Genomic DNA, 13,298 nt, shown 5'->3' with positions numbered 1-13,298 from the left:
TATTACCCCTTCCATGAGCTGAGCAAGCTTCATCCTAGAATTAGCTATTTTGTTTGCCCCACTATTCAACCTGGAAATCTGGCTCAAAACTTCACTTCTTGGAAACCTTCTAATCTCCAGCCTAAATTTAATTCTGAACTGTTTATTCGTGTGCCAACATTATCCTTTACCTAACAAGCTCTTCTTCTTTTACTGTGTTCTTCGTGGGCTTGCCTAGGGAACAGTTGTGTCTTCTTTCAGCCTTTTTTTCATTTGTATTGTTAGAAGAAAAATCCAGTGTTTGTTTACTTTTGTTGTTCTTGACCATGGGTGATCAGATCTGAACACAACATTCCTTGAGAAATCCCATTTCTTCTGCAGAAATTACTCAGATGGTGTACCTGAGCCTTACCTCATCTCACCACATTTTCCTTCATAACAGATGCTAGCAGTCCATAGCAGCAATCTGTATGCAAAGATGTTTCCAACTCAGGAGAGTTTACTGCCTTCTAGAAGATATTATTTTGCCATACTGTGTTTTGTTTTAATCACATATCAAGCATATTTCCTGCTGTATGATATCTTAATCTCTTAGCCCAGAATTGTAATAGTCCTCACAACTTGGTTCATGCAACTTACCCCAAACAGTCTCCATTCAAGTGTGAATGATCTGATGCAGAAACTAGCCTTTATGCATGTCATTAGCAGTTTGGGGGTTTTTTTTGTGTGTGGGAGTGATGTCATTGTTTAACTTCATAGATTTTGTATTAATGGCTAGATTATCATTTTCTTGCTGTCATTCTGGCTTTTGGTGGCATACCTGCTTTCTTTGATGAAAGACAGAGAGCAGCTTTAGTTGACATAACAACGGTTTTTCCTCTGCTGCATCAGTTATATACACCAGACCTCTTGATTCATCCTAGTTTTCAGCTCCTTCAAAGAGACAGAAAAATGAAGTGTGCTCATGTTCCATTATTCAAAGTGGTCTGGGCGAACACTCTTTTCTTAGTCCTTTTTTTTTGTATATGGAGTTTGCCTTTTGCCTGAGAAGCTGTATTTCCAGGGACTTCTAGGTAGACTTTTTGTTTTGTGTCATTCATGCAGAATTTTTTAGGAGGCAGGTCTTGGACCAGCCTTACTAGATTTGAACTGATTCAGGAGAAAGTATTTGCCATGAGGTAATGTTGGCTTGATGGCCCAGAGAAACACAGGTAAGGGAAAATAAGGTGTTCTGTTAACCAACTGAAAACCTTATAAATGACATCGCTTTGTTGGTTTTCTAGGGTTTTATTTTATCTTTTCCGTTCTTCTACCTTTCATTCCATTTATGAATGAGGTTTATACTGAAAGACAGAAACCAGTATGTTCTGAAAAAGGTCATTTGTGTTTACTGGCAATAACTTTTAACTCCTAATGTTGAGGAAAACTAGGTATAAACAGGCTTATTGAAGGTACTTATAAATATTTTCTCCTCCTGTCATTGAAAATATGCTTATGTCTGTGTCTGTAGCTACTTTCTATTAGTGGAGTAATTAACATATCTATCACCCAGACTTCTCTGCATGCTGTTGATTTTAATTACTTTAGTCACTACAATTACATACTCCAGTGAAATTATCATTGGGATATATTATAGGAGAGCCTCCAACAAGATCTTTACATGTCATACTTGAAGTGCAAGTGTACAGAAAGACAATAAAGAGGATTTACCAGGTAGCATTTTCAAAGTGCCTCAGTCATTCTGGCAATGTTTCCTGTCTAACAGAACAACGTTATGCTTGGTTGCTGGTTGTTAATAGATGAAGGATGGTGACTGCTGATATATGACTTGTTTGTCCTCTTTAATTCCTTTTTGGAACCCTGTCTTGCAAGGCAATGGGATTCAGTAAACCACAAATTTCTCTTAACCCTGAAGTTACCAAGCTCTATGGTAGTTTTGTTGTTTGAATCAGTTTTACTGACAAACTGAGGAATAGATAATTTCTTAGAACAATAGTCACAATACCTGCTTTTCACTTTTACAGTGAGCATATTCCAGTGCCTTGTGTTTATTATGCTATTTATTTGCTGTTTACTATAGGAAGCTATAATATTACAGTGTGCAGAAGTGTTTGCAGAATCCAGCCTTCAGTGGTGGTTGTTCTAGTTTTTTTCTGTAATTTAGCTGTCATCATTAACTTTTTAGTGCTGGAATATTCTAGTCACTATATAATACTTGTCTACTTGGTAGATTACTAGTGTGGAAGTCAGTTCTCTGTAACAGTGGGAACAAATTTGTAACTCATCTGTTAAGCAGCATTTCTCTCTGCCTTTGGGTGCTTTGTGCCAATCTTCTGGTAGACAACAGGTATAAATTAAGTTGAAGTGTTAAGTCAGGTTTAGGTCTCCTGCGTGTCTCTGGGGCAGCATAAAATGGCCATAGACTGCCTGGTGAATATTTTGGTCCAAAATTTGCTTAAGAGGCAAAACAACTTCTTTTGCTGTTGATGTTTATCTGCAATAAATCTAATTGTTATTTGATTGCAAGTCAATTGCATCAGCATTTTAATAGCTATCTTAACTTGTGTAGCTACCATATGTTCCTAATAGACAGCTGCTTCTGAGTGAAAACAAGGAGAGTGAATAAGATAGCCATCAGCTATTACTTAGATATTTTGTGAACTGTGGAAAAAGTAATGTGTTCCAGATATCTGTATATTTATATATGAAGTAATGATTTCTTTCATTATGTCTCCATCATGTCACTCTTTGAATTAGTTCTCTATTGAACCCTGTTGCTGCTTAAATCGCAGTTCCAGTGGTCATTGACATAGGTTTTAAAGCCTGTATATTGTGTGGAAATTTATAAATCTATGTGATATGGCAGTAAAAGTCCCAAGATCAGAAAGTGTTCTGAATTCATGTAATAATTTTGCATATGCCATGCATGCTCCAAAGTATCAAACACTTTTCTTTCTACAGACTTCTGCATTTTCAGATGTTTACTTTTTTCTCTCTTTTCAACAGATATAAGCTTACCAAAATCAGCAACAATATGTTACACAGCTGCATTGCTCAAAGCCAGAGCTGTCTCTGACAAGTAAGTGTATGAGAACCACTGTCCAGCAAAATTCCCCATTTAACTCAAGATTTCTCTTAGCTGAGCCCACACCCTAACAATCTGCTGGGTTAGCAGGAGAATTCAGTCCTGCAGTAAATTCATAAAATCACTTTATATGTAAGAAAAAACTTGCAGTGATCAAACATTGCACTTCAGATATTACAGAAGAAAAGAAGAGAAATGGCATAAATAGAGTTCTTGTTTCAGTTTTGTGTATACTGTCTGGGTGAGCTTTGGCTTTCTAGATAGTATAACAAAGATGCAACTAAAAGGTGTTGTGTGGCTGAACCTCTTCAAGTTTGTACAAACCTGACCACAAAAAGGTAATAAATGTGGATGCATTGTGTAATGTCATTTTACAAGTGCTGTCTGAAGACTGCTCATCTACTTAAATAGGGGCAGGTGGATTTAGCATTACTATGTCAGGGATTCTGAGAGGTAGATGACATTTTTAGAGACACAAATATTTGCTCATTCCTGTTATGGTTTTCTTTTGGGTCTCAACCTTCCAAGGTGCTGAGCATATCTACTTGGTGCCTGTGGATCTGAGAGCGCTGGCCTGCTCTGAAACGGGGTGCTCAGCCCCTTGCGAGATGGAGCTCAAAAATCCCGATTCTGCTCTCAGATGCCTTCACACAAATCCCAGGCAGAGTTGTGTCTGTGCATCTGAGGGTCGAATGCCTCCCTAAAGCTGGAAAGCAAGTAGAGTGGAAAGCCATTTTCTTGACTGACATCCTGACAGTTTTTGCTTTTAAAGTGTCTGTACACATCAAGATCTAAGTAATTTTCTTTCATTCTTTTTATCCTGTAGATCGCCAGTACCTACTGCAACATCTTTCCTCCCTACACAGCGACTCCAGCTTGGGAGGGCAGGGCTAAGGTTGTCACAGCTTTCCCTGTGGTGTCTGCCTGCCAAGTACAGCTCTGGAGTTAGCCGTGGGGTGTGAGGTGAGAAAGAGATTGCATGGTCTGGTTTTCATTCACTGGGCAGGTGATTTGCCCGCAGTTTGGGCATGCGACCCTCAATGGTGCTGCGGCCAGTAGACCACCCACTACTGCTGCTGCATCGTGCTTCCATCCCAACCTGACCCATGGGCATTGGGTTGGGAACATCCCTAAAACCTCCTCAAAACTGTTTTTAATAGAAACCATCCAACAATAATTTGGCACATTTTTTTTCCTTTTCTTTTTTTCTGCAGCTTCAGTCTTGACTATGCCCCTTAGCAAGGTGCCTAGAACAAATTTAGATTAGTGACAGAGAAAGGACTGTTTGAACTGACTTTCTGCCATGATTAGATGTAAACATGCTTTCCACTTCTGCTGGGATTTTCATTGACCTTGGTGCAATAGACAGCTCAGTTTCCACTTGCTATGGAAGTTTGGAGAGCATAGGAAATTGACTCAGTTTGGTTACATGGGCCCATGTTCTAGATTTGTTTTCTAGCTTTTTCTTACTACCATTCCTGACCTCATGTGTTTGTTTCTTTGCTTTTGTAGATTTTCTCCAGAGGCTGCCTCAAGGCGAGGGCTGAGTACTGCAGAGATGAATGCAGTAGAAGCTATCCACAGAGCGGTAGAATTTAATCCACATGTGCCAAAAGTGAGTATGGAGAAAGCACTGTTATAGCTTTGACACTGCTGCAGACCTATCTCCTAATTTCTATGTCAGGTTAATGAGTGATGTTGTGGAAAGAGTAGCAATGATGGGAAGGGAAAGAAGCTGACAGTATGTACAGTTTTTTCATTTGATATTTCACATTCAGTGTTTTCTACTCTGAACCATGCAACCTGAAATTTTAGCTGAACTAAATTTTCTATGTGAGCAGCAATTACATGGTGGAATACAGAACTAGCCACCACCAAATGCTACGCTTGCAGGACAGATCCATGCATAAAGACAGATTATTATTTACAGAATAACCATTAAAGATCTTCTAGTTCAAAAGAGAATGTTGTATTTGTTTTGGTGATTACATCTAAGAACATATTTGGCATGCTATACAAAGGAGCCTGTGTTTGGAGTTCATGATGTGCTCCATATAAGTTGCATTAGTAATTTCTTATGCAGCGCCCTGTCATTAACTTCTGAGAATGCAAAGTTCGGATGAAGAATTGCTGAGGACTACAAAGTAAGAAAAGGGATTTATGTTCTAATTCCCTAATCCCCTCTCTAGATATGTATCTTAGCAGTAAGAATCTTGCCCAGGGGCTACGAAAAGCTAATGCATTTTATTGTTTCATCACCTGATACTCAGTATTGCAGTCTGTAAGTTCATTGTAAAAGCAAACTAGAAGCAGATGCTTTTAGGCCCTTTGAGATCTGTTTCAGAACCTCACCCCACAAGCCTTTGGACCAGTATTGCCCTTTTTAAGTAAGCAGCCTCAACAGGAGAGCAGAAGGCTGGTGTGTGTTAATGTGGGGAGCCTATACATTAGGTATAGCAGAACACCAGGTTTAGTGAGAATAAACCCCAAACCTCTCATATCTGTGCACATGGATTGCAGAAAGTTAATTCTCGAGAATGCTTTGCAAGAATGAAATATTTTCTCTGTGAGCTATATCTGTTTTGCCAACCACTAAATAGAATGATTAAGCTATCTGAAAGTTAGGCTGTTTGTTTAATAAAATCATCTAGACTTCCTCTACAGGCAGTGGAAAGAAGGAACTATCTTAGACATCTCTAGACAAACTTTACCTCCGAGGTGCCTGTTTCTACATTGACTATGAAAGGAGCAACTATTTTCCAGTAAAAGCCTGATTTTTAGACAACAAGATTTAGGTGAGATGAGTCCCTTTGTATTATTAGCTGATCTTCTATTTGTGTGCCAAGCTATAAAATGAAAATATTAAATGAAGTTTGGTTCCAGAACTGCTTCTGTGGAACTCTTTACTTTCTTCCATCCCAATGGTTCTTGCACCAACACAACCATTGATATCTCTCTTCTGCCTGGTTGCCTGTTTAACTCTGTCCCAGTCCTGTTCTGCATAAACCTTTCTAAATGTTTTATGGAAGCCTGGTTAGAGTATTCTGTCCTTGCTGTCTGAAAAGATAGATATCTTGCCAAGCAAAGATAGCAGTCTAGCCTGTCATGAGCAATCTTTGGGAGCCTTTTCCATTTTCCTCATTTACCTCCATGCTTTTGATAACACTTTCCAACAAAATCTTTTTAACAGTTTACACACTAATGATTTCATATTAACACATAGTGTTTCCCTCCTCTTTAAATGAATGACATTGCATTCACTTCTCTCACCGCTGGATCACTTGATTCTGAGTGGGGGTCTCTTTGCTTTAAGTCAGTTACGCTAGTCTGGCTGTTTCTGGCACTGGTTCATTCACTGTTCAGAGACAGATGATGGGCTGCAGTGACCTCCACTTCTGTACATGCTCCTAATGTCTATCCTGCTGTTGTCTCTATGCTCCACACTTCCACAAAAGTGAAGATAAGTATTCATTTACCACATTTTTGCTTGTTCTTTTTCTGTTTATACTTAAGAGATGTTCTTTTTTGGTTTAAATTCCTTTGCAAAACCTACCTTACTCTAAGCTGTGGCAGTTGCTCCATAACCACTGCACTTCAGACCTCCAAGATCCTGATTTTCTTGTAAATCAGTACTTTGATTCATTGCTTGTGACCTCCTTCGCACTAGCCAGCCTCTGTTTAGGTGGCTGTTCAATACAAGGTTGAATCTCCTTTCTGACAAAGATCCCCATGTGTGAAATGCGGGTGGGTGTATTATTTTCAATACTGTTGTTTAAAAAAAATCCAGTCCCCTTCTTCACTGAGGTTCCTGAGCTTTTCAGTAAATTGACATTGTTAATTGATTCCGTCATTTTTTCAAAGTCTGTAATTTTGAAATTGAAAACCTTTGTGAAACACATAAATTATCAGAATAACAAAGTAGTAACAGGAGCAGACTGCAGGTTTTTTCTAGTTCATATTTTAACATTAAAACAGTGCAGACTAATACAGATCATTATGCAGCACTGCAGATTTCACACTTTTTCTGTTCTTAGCTAAAGGATATTAAGGTGGCAAAAATATATTTTTGGTTATAATTTTATGCACAGTATGGATATTACACCTCAATATTGACTCCGTTATGATTGAAGTCATGTCCAATTTGTTCTTAATGAAGTGGAGATAAATTTTAGCAAGCAGCATCACAAGAAAACTAACAGTGCCATGAAACTAATATATCTTCAAAGCTTCTTTAGGATTTAAATGCTAATGAGTCTCCGGTTCAGACTGAGGAAGAAATAAATTGCAAAGGTGACAAATTATTTAAAGTATTTGCAAAGTTCCCAGAAGAAGCCTTAAAAGCAGGGAACTGCACTATTAGAGAGAAAAAGAATTATATGTCTCTGGTTTGTCTCAAAAGGAAATCTTACCACTTTCAGAGCATTACATTTGGAATTATCATATTAAAATACTATTACTGGATATGCATTTTCAAGACATTTAACTGGAAATAGCAGTTTTTTGCTAATGAGATTCTGAGACAAAGGAATGCAGGTAACACAGTCTGAACATGCTGAGAGATGCTGCTGAGCTGGATTTAGCAAGAAAGGGAGACTGGGTCTGATTTCCCTAGGAGGTCATGGCCAGATTGCAGCCCAGTGTTCCATAGTGATGTTGCAGAGGTCAGGTATACTTCTTATACTTTCTTTTGAATGTCATCTTAACATGCAGGAACCTTTTAAGAAGAAGCAGTTTAAAAGTCCTAGATTTCCATCTTTACACGGAAATGAGAAAACCTACCTTCCACATAGAAACTAGTGATGACATCTTACCTGTAAAGAGGTTTCTGTGCTTGAAAGTGGATTAATTTTTTAAGCTGTACCATAAATACATCTGCTAAAAGATATTATGCCTCACTACAGTATGTCTCATTTATGTTACTGAAACAACTCTGCTACAGCAAATTACAGCTTTGTACTCTGGCAAAGATGGCCTATCTAAAAAGAAAACACTTTGCCAGGCAGAGTGTTTTCGGAGTTCTTTTTAGTAGAAGAAAAACATAACCAGTAGCAGATCACAGTCAGCGATGCAGCAGGAAAGAGAACAAAGCAAAGAGCTGTGAATTTCACAATGAGAAGAATCACAACAAGTTGTATCACTTGCTTATGAAGATTTGTCTGGAATTTTCTCAGCCATGAGATTCTGTGGACCTTTTGTTTTGGTGTAGTGCCATGCACTGTGGAGTTTTGGAAGTGTGCTGACACTGTCAGTTAAAAAATCTAAGAGTTAAACAGAAAGGTTTTTCCTGCCACTGAAGAAGTTGGGGTGTCGCTGTAACTATGAAAAAGAGAGTAGTATCTCTGTCATGGAGAGTGCATAAGTTGTGGAGTGGGTGGTAAATAAAGTATATACGTGTAAGACATACATGACTTCATCACTATTATTTATATGTTGTGTTTGGAGCTTCCCCACTTACATGTAAAACAGCTATCCCAAGCTAATACTGATAAACTACCACAGCTGTTTCTGGGACATTCCTCTGTTGTGGAACACCCTTTCTGAACTGATTTGCAAGGCTCCCTCCCTGCATTAAAATGCAAACTCCTTCTGAACAGCACACCCCCTGCTTTTTCTCTTGATTTATGAGTCACAAACTATTCAGTAAAGTGAAAGGGAAGAGAAAACAGATGGTAGTCCATATATCTAATTGTTAAAAGTGAGTAAGTAGTGTGCTGCACACACAGTTGTTATGGGCTTGCTATATAAGCCAGAAGCTGAGCTGAGAGTGCCTGCTGAAGTTTGCTGCATTTGAATTGGACAACTTCAATACTGATATTACTCTAAGAAATGCCAATTTTGTCTGTAAGCAGTTTCTTGAAAGGATGGAACAAACCATTGACTTAAACACTTTCAAAGATTTATCTTTTCTCCATTTCATCCCTTCTCCTTTCTGTCTTCTTATTTTTCTTTCTTAATAAGAACTGTTTGTCTGTATGCTTCTGGGGTTTCTAGTAAGTTGTAGTTGCTAATAGAAACAAATAATGCAAACAAATTCATATACCAGATGGGAAATGAATCTGTTCTGCACACCCCGTGATATTGCAGAGAAACTATTCCAGACATGTTTAATAGAATTTTTAACAATTGAGTGAGAGAGTGATTTGTTTTTGTATCTCCAGCAAAAAGGTGAAACTTCTTAATCACCATCAATCCAATGAGAACTTGTAAGGTGACCTAGAAGTGGCTTCTCTGGGCATGTAGAAACCAGTATTTTGGAACTGTTTTAAGCTTGTGCTGTTGATCCTACTGGGAGGAGGAGAGTTCCTGTTCAATCAACGTTAAATTCTTGTATTCTGGCCTGGAGGGGTGCTGTCACAGGTGCAGGACTGACTGTTGCCCATTAACAGCCTGAGCTGTAATTTCAGAGGCAAATTGCGCAATTGAGGAAAAGGAGACCTGCCTGAGATAGGTTGACTTATTTTATAAAAGGGCACTGAAGAAGCTCATTAATGTGGAATGTGAAAAGCACTCCCAGCGGAGGAATACTAGTAGCCAGAGTGCTGTCAGTAATGTGAAATAAGTAATGTATATACAATCAATTCAAGTAAGAGAAATACAGGTTCCACCATGTTGCACGCCTTGTGTACGAAGTCCATCACCGTCCTCCACATTCTCGTTAGAAGGCAGATTCCCATATGTGTGCAGAATGCCTATAGCCGAGCAGTACCTATTACAATGTCGTGTAACTGGCCCAGAAGCCGTTTGTGTAATCACATGAAAAACACTGTTACCCTTGTTGTAACTCCTAAAATATAGTGGTTTGACAGGAAAAGGTTTGGGGCGAGGGAAGAGAGAGACCAGAAAACCAAAAAAAGACAAGGAAAAAATCCAAACCAAAACAATGCAGTGGAGAAGGGCTGATTGAGCCATCTGTTGATGACAAATCATTGCACAACTTGACTATTCACTCATTACTTGATTAAAACCAGGTCATTCTGGCTGAAATATTCTCGACTCTCTTTTCTGAGCTAATTCATTTTTTAAAGGAACGTGATAACCCCAGATGGAAGCAACATGCTATTGCCTGTTCTAGTTAAACTTCTATTTGTCATTGATAAAGAAGTGCAGTTGGAGATATACTGGGCTTTCCACCTCCATTTCCTTCATGATGGCTAGTTCTTTGCCAAGTTTCTTATTTAGACTGTCATCTGACTGTCACTCTGAAGTGAAACCCTTCTTGGGTTCAGAGCCTCCCATCTTCCCTGCACATTCAAGCTGTTGAAAAGGTAGTAAAGTTTTATTACTTAAATACTGAAGATTGTGGTTGAATCTGAGAGAATGCCAGTGTATCAGGAGTTACAGTTAACAGGGAGTCTGTCAAGATGTTGTGTAGGTTATTTTCTTGTAAAGCAAAATGGAGTTCATATTGGTATGAATTTTAGTGGTATGGTAGGATCGTGTGTTCATATTAGTCCTGTAACAACAAGGGCTGTGCTCTGGTTGGAGGCCTTTGGCAGTGTTGGGGTATAAATAATCAGATTCCCACCCTGAAGTCTTTGGTGGCTGAAGAGAAAATGGTACCTGTCTAGTGTCTTTGATTAAGCACAGTAGCAGCCTCTTGGAAACTACAATCAGAAGTCCTTAGCTGATTTTTTTACTAAGAGCTGGAGGCACGTGTTGCAAGCAGAATACCATCCAGACTGTGATCCACACATTGTATGGGCACTATGGGGGCTGCAGCTTATTGGGCAGTTATTGAAGATTTTTTTTTTTTTCATTAATTCCCTTTCACCACAGTTTATCTGTTTGTCCAATCCAAAAATCTTTCAAGGGGACTGTGTTGATTTCATAGATAATCTGCTAGAAATGCAGCAGATTGCTGGGGCTCAGTCCTTCCTGTCAAGTATCTGGGTGCCAGTAGCCTGCAGTTACCATAAGAGAGGGCTGCCCTTGGCTCTGCTGCCTCCAGGCAGACCCTGAGCCCCGTAAGCAAAACCTCCAGGAACCTGAGTGCCCTTCAGGCTCTTAAACTCTCTTTGAAGGTACAGCAATGCACCTATGGATATGATATTCTAGTACATCAGGACCATCCTAATTTTCATGGACGGTCATATCTTTCCTTCTGTAATAATCAAGGCCTGCCTACAGCTAGGTACCTTTTTGGTACCCGTTACGCCTATTTAAAAAGTTAAATAGATGGAGGCCTTCAAGTGCCTCCATCTTGGCAGACTTGCCATTTCTTTGATTAGCTCTATTCGGTTCTCTATTCTTGTAGAATCTGATCTTTATGTTTCTGAAAGTGCCTGATGAGAACTGTACAGAGTGTTCCAGATGAGGTCTTTCTGGGGCTCTGTACAATTAGCATTTCTGCTGGAAATGCATCCAGAATAAATTCATTGACAGCTTGTGTGCCCAAAATGTGTGGCTGACCTTTGTGCAAAAACCAGAAACTATTATGAGGCCCAAATGAGACCTGAGCCATCAATCAACTTTATGTGTGGGTTTTCTTGAGTATCACCAAACCAGATTATGACAGTTTTGTTTCAGAAAGTAGCTGTGATAGAGTAATGAGGGAGGAATGTTTCACCTTTTTCACCTTTTTTACCTGAGGGACTTCTAAAAATAGTTTTTTTGGTTTGAAACTTAGAAAAATGCAGACTGAAAAGTCAATACAACTGACTGAGGACTAAGAATGGTTTGCAAGTGTCAAGGTATATCCTTCCATCTGTATTTCCAATCAGTTTGTTTTTAATCTCTGATAACAAGTAATACATAAGAATCAAAATCACATATTTTCATCTCAACATTCCTCAAAATAGGACAGTCCTTTCTGGTTATTCTTTTTCTACAAATAGTGACATGACTTTGGGGTTGGTTTTATTCTTCATTTGATTGAAATATTTAAATATTGAGAACTTTTGCAAACAAAAAAAAATGAAAATATCACATTCTAAATTAATGAAACATAGAAACCTGCAGCTCTTGCAGCTGTATTCTTTTCTGCTTAACTGGTGTAACATGTTTTTAAAAGGGTGGCACATTCACTGGGGCAGTGAATAAGAATGTTTGCTGTATCTCTGTAAGCCTGGCAGCTGCCTTCCAGCAGTTTATTCTGTTCTCTCTGCCACTCTTAATCCCCTGTCCTGCCCTCCAAATTGCAGCTTCCTCCATTAATCCATCTGCTCTGCAGCTCTCTCAATTTTTTTCTGAAAGGCTTTAGAGAAAATCCAAGTATCACACAGATTACTCCTACTGCTAATTCAGTTTCTCCTCCTTTAATACTGTTACCTGCATCAGAAACGTGATTTCTCGTTCCTCTTTGAAGTATTTATCTGTTTCCCAGGGTTGACAGTTCTCTGCTTTGATCTCGATCTCTTCAAATCCTTTACCTGTTTGCTAGCTCCTTCCAGGCTCCTTCAGGCTCTAGGTTGCTCTCCGTGACATTTTTTGTGACATATTTTGTCCCCGTTTCCCTCTGGCGTTTCCCCTTCCCCGAGGCTGATTTCTTTTTTGCCCTCTTTTCTCACAAACTGAGCAACAGTTCAAGCATGACCTGCACTCTCTTGTTCACAAAAGTCAGCGTTTAACAAGACCTGTGGAAGGTTAATACCACCCACGCCTCTGTTTCACCTCTGCTGTCAGGTTACCTTTTCTTGGGTGCCTGCACTTGGTTGCCTTCAGTCCTTAAGTCCTCCCCCTTCCAGAGCAAAGCAGATACCAGTGTGTAGGCACCTCAGTGGAGCGGATGGGCTGCGTGTTCACTCTCTGCCAATGATTAACCATATATTTCCTTTCTGAACCTTATATTGGTGCCTCTCAGACTACTGCCTGACTCACCTGCTGCCTCTTGTGTTAACTCAAATAGTCTGGTGGGGAGAACGTTTGCTCTTGGGCATCCTGGAAGAGAATGACCGTTTCTTTATGCTATTAAGGAGCAGTCAATGCACATCTGAGAAAAGTTACACTTCTTGGAGAAGAACTGAGAATCAGGAGTTGATTCGGCAGCCTTTGATTTTTGTCTTGTCATTCCCTTCCCCGTAAAGCATGACAAGGGATCTTTATCTTACTCCTCAACTGTAACTTTCCCCTCCACTAACAGGAATGTAGTAAGAAGAGTGATGAAATAATGTCTGCTGAACTAGTAGTGGTCTAGTTCATGTGCTGGGGAGGGAGGAAAAAACACCTGCTTGAATAACCTACAGGTCTGCGCCTGTGGCTTGGACCCTCTGTGTGTTTCATGCACGTCTGTTATGGA

General features: G+C 39.4%; 1 protein-coding gene across 7 annotated transcripts in view; it reads left to right on the top strand.

The window, feature by feature from the left end:
* The window catches only part of ST7 (suppression of tumorigenicity 7), a 147,300-nt gene that overhangs the window by 120,767 nt on the left and 13,235 nt on the right, over nucleotides 1-13,298 (top strand). For 5 of the 7 annotated variants that reach the window (XR_011336848.1, XM_069850874.1, XM_069850884.1 and 2 more), the window contains exons 10-11: nucleotides 2,986-3,058; nucleotides 4,577-4,679. Coding sequence is in view for 4 of the 7 variants with exons in the window: in XM_069850874.1 (XP_069706975.1) it covers nucleotides 2,986-3,058; nucleotides 4,577-4,679 (176 nt within the window). In the remaining 3 variants the exon portion in view is untranslated. Of the gene's footprint in view, nucleotides 1-2,985; nucleotides 3,059-3,890; nucleotides 4,028-4,576; nucleotides 4,680-5,728; nucleotides 5,860-13,298 lie in introns of all 7 variants that reach the window. The other 2 variants (XR_011336846.1, XR_011336847.1) reach the window with 2 other exon arrangements.

The sequence above is a fragment of the Phaenicophaeus curvirostris genome, chromosome 1 (assembly GCF_032191515.1).
Source record: "Phaenicophaeus curvirostris isolate KB17595 chromosome 1, BPBGC_Pcur_1.0, whole genome shotgun sequence".
Taxonomy (NCBI): domain Eukaryota; kingdom Metazoa; phylum Chordata; class Aves; order Cuculiformes; family Cuculidae; genus Phaenicophaeus; species Phaenicophaeus curvirostris.
The sequence above is the reverse complement of the archived record's forward strand: the minus strand, read 5'-3'. Positions and strand labels throughout refer to the sequence as shown.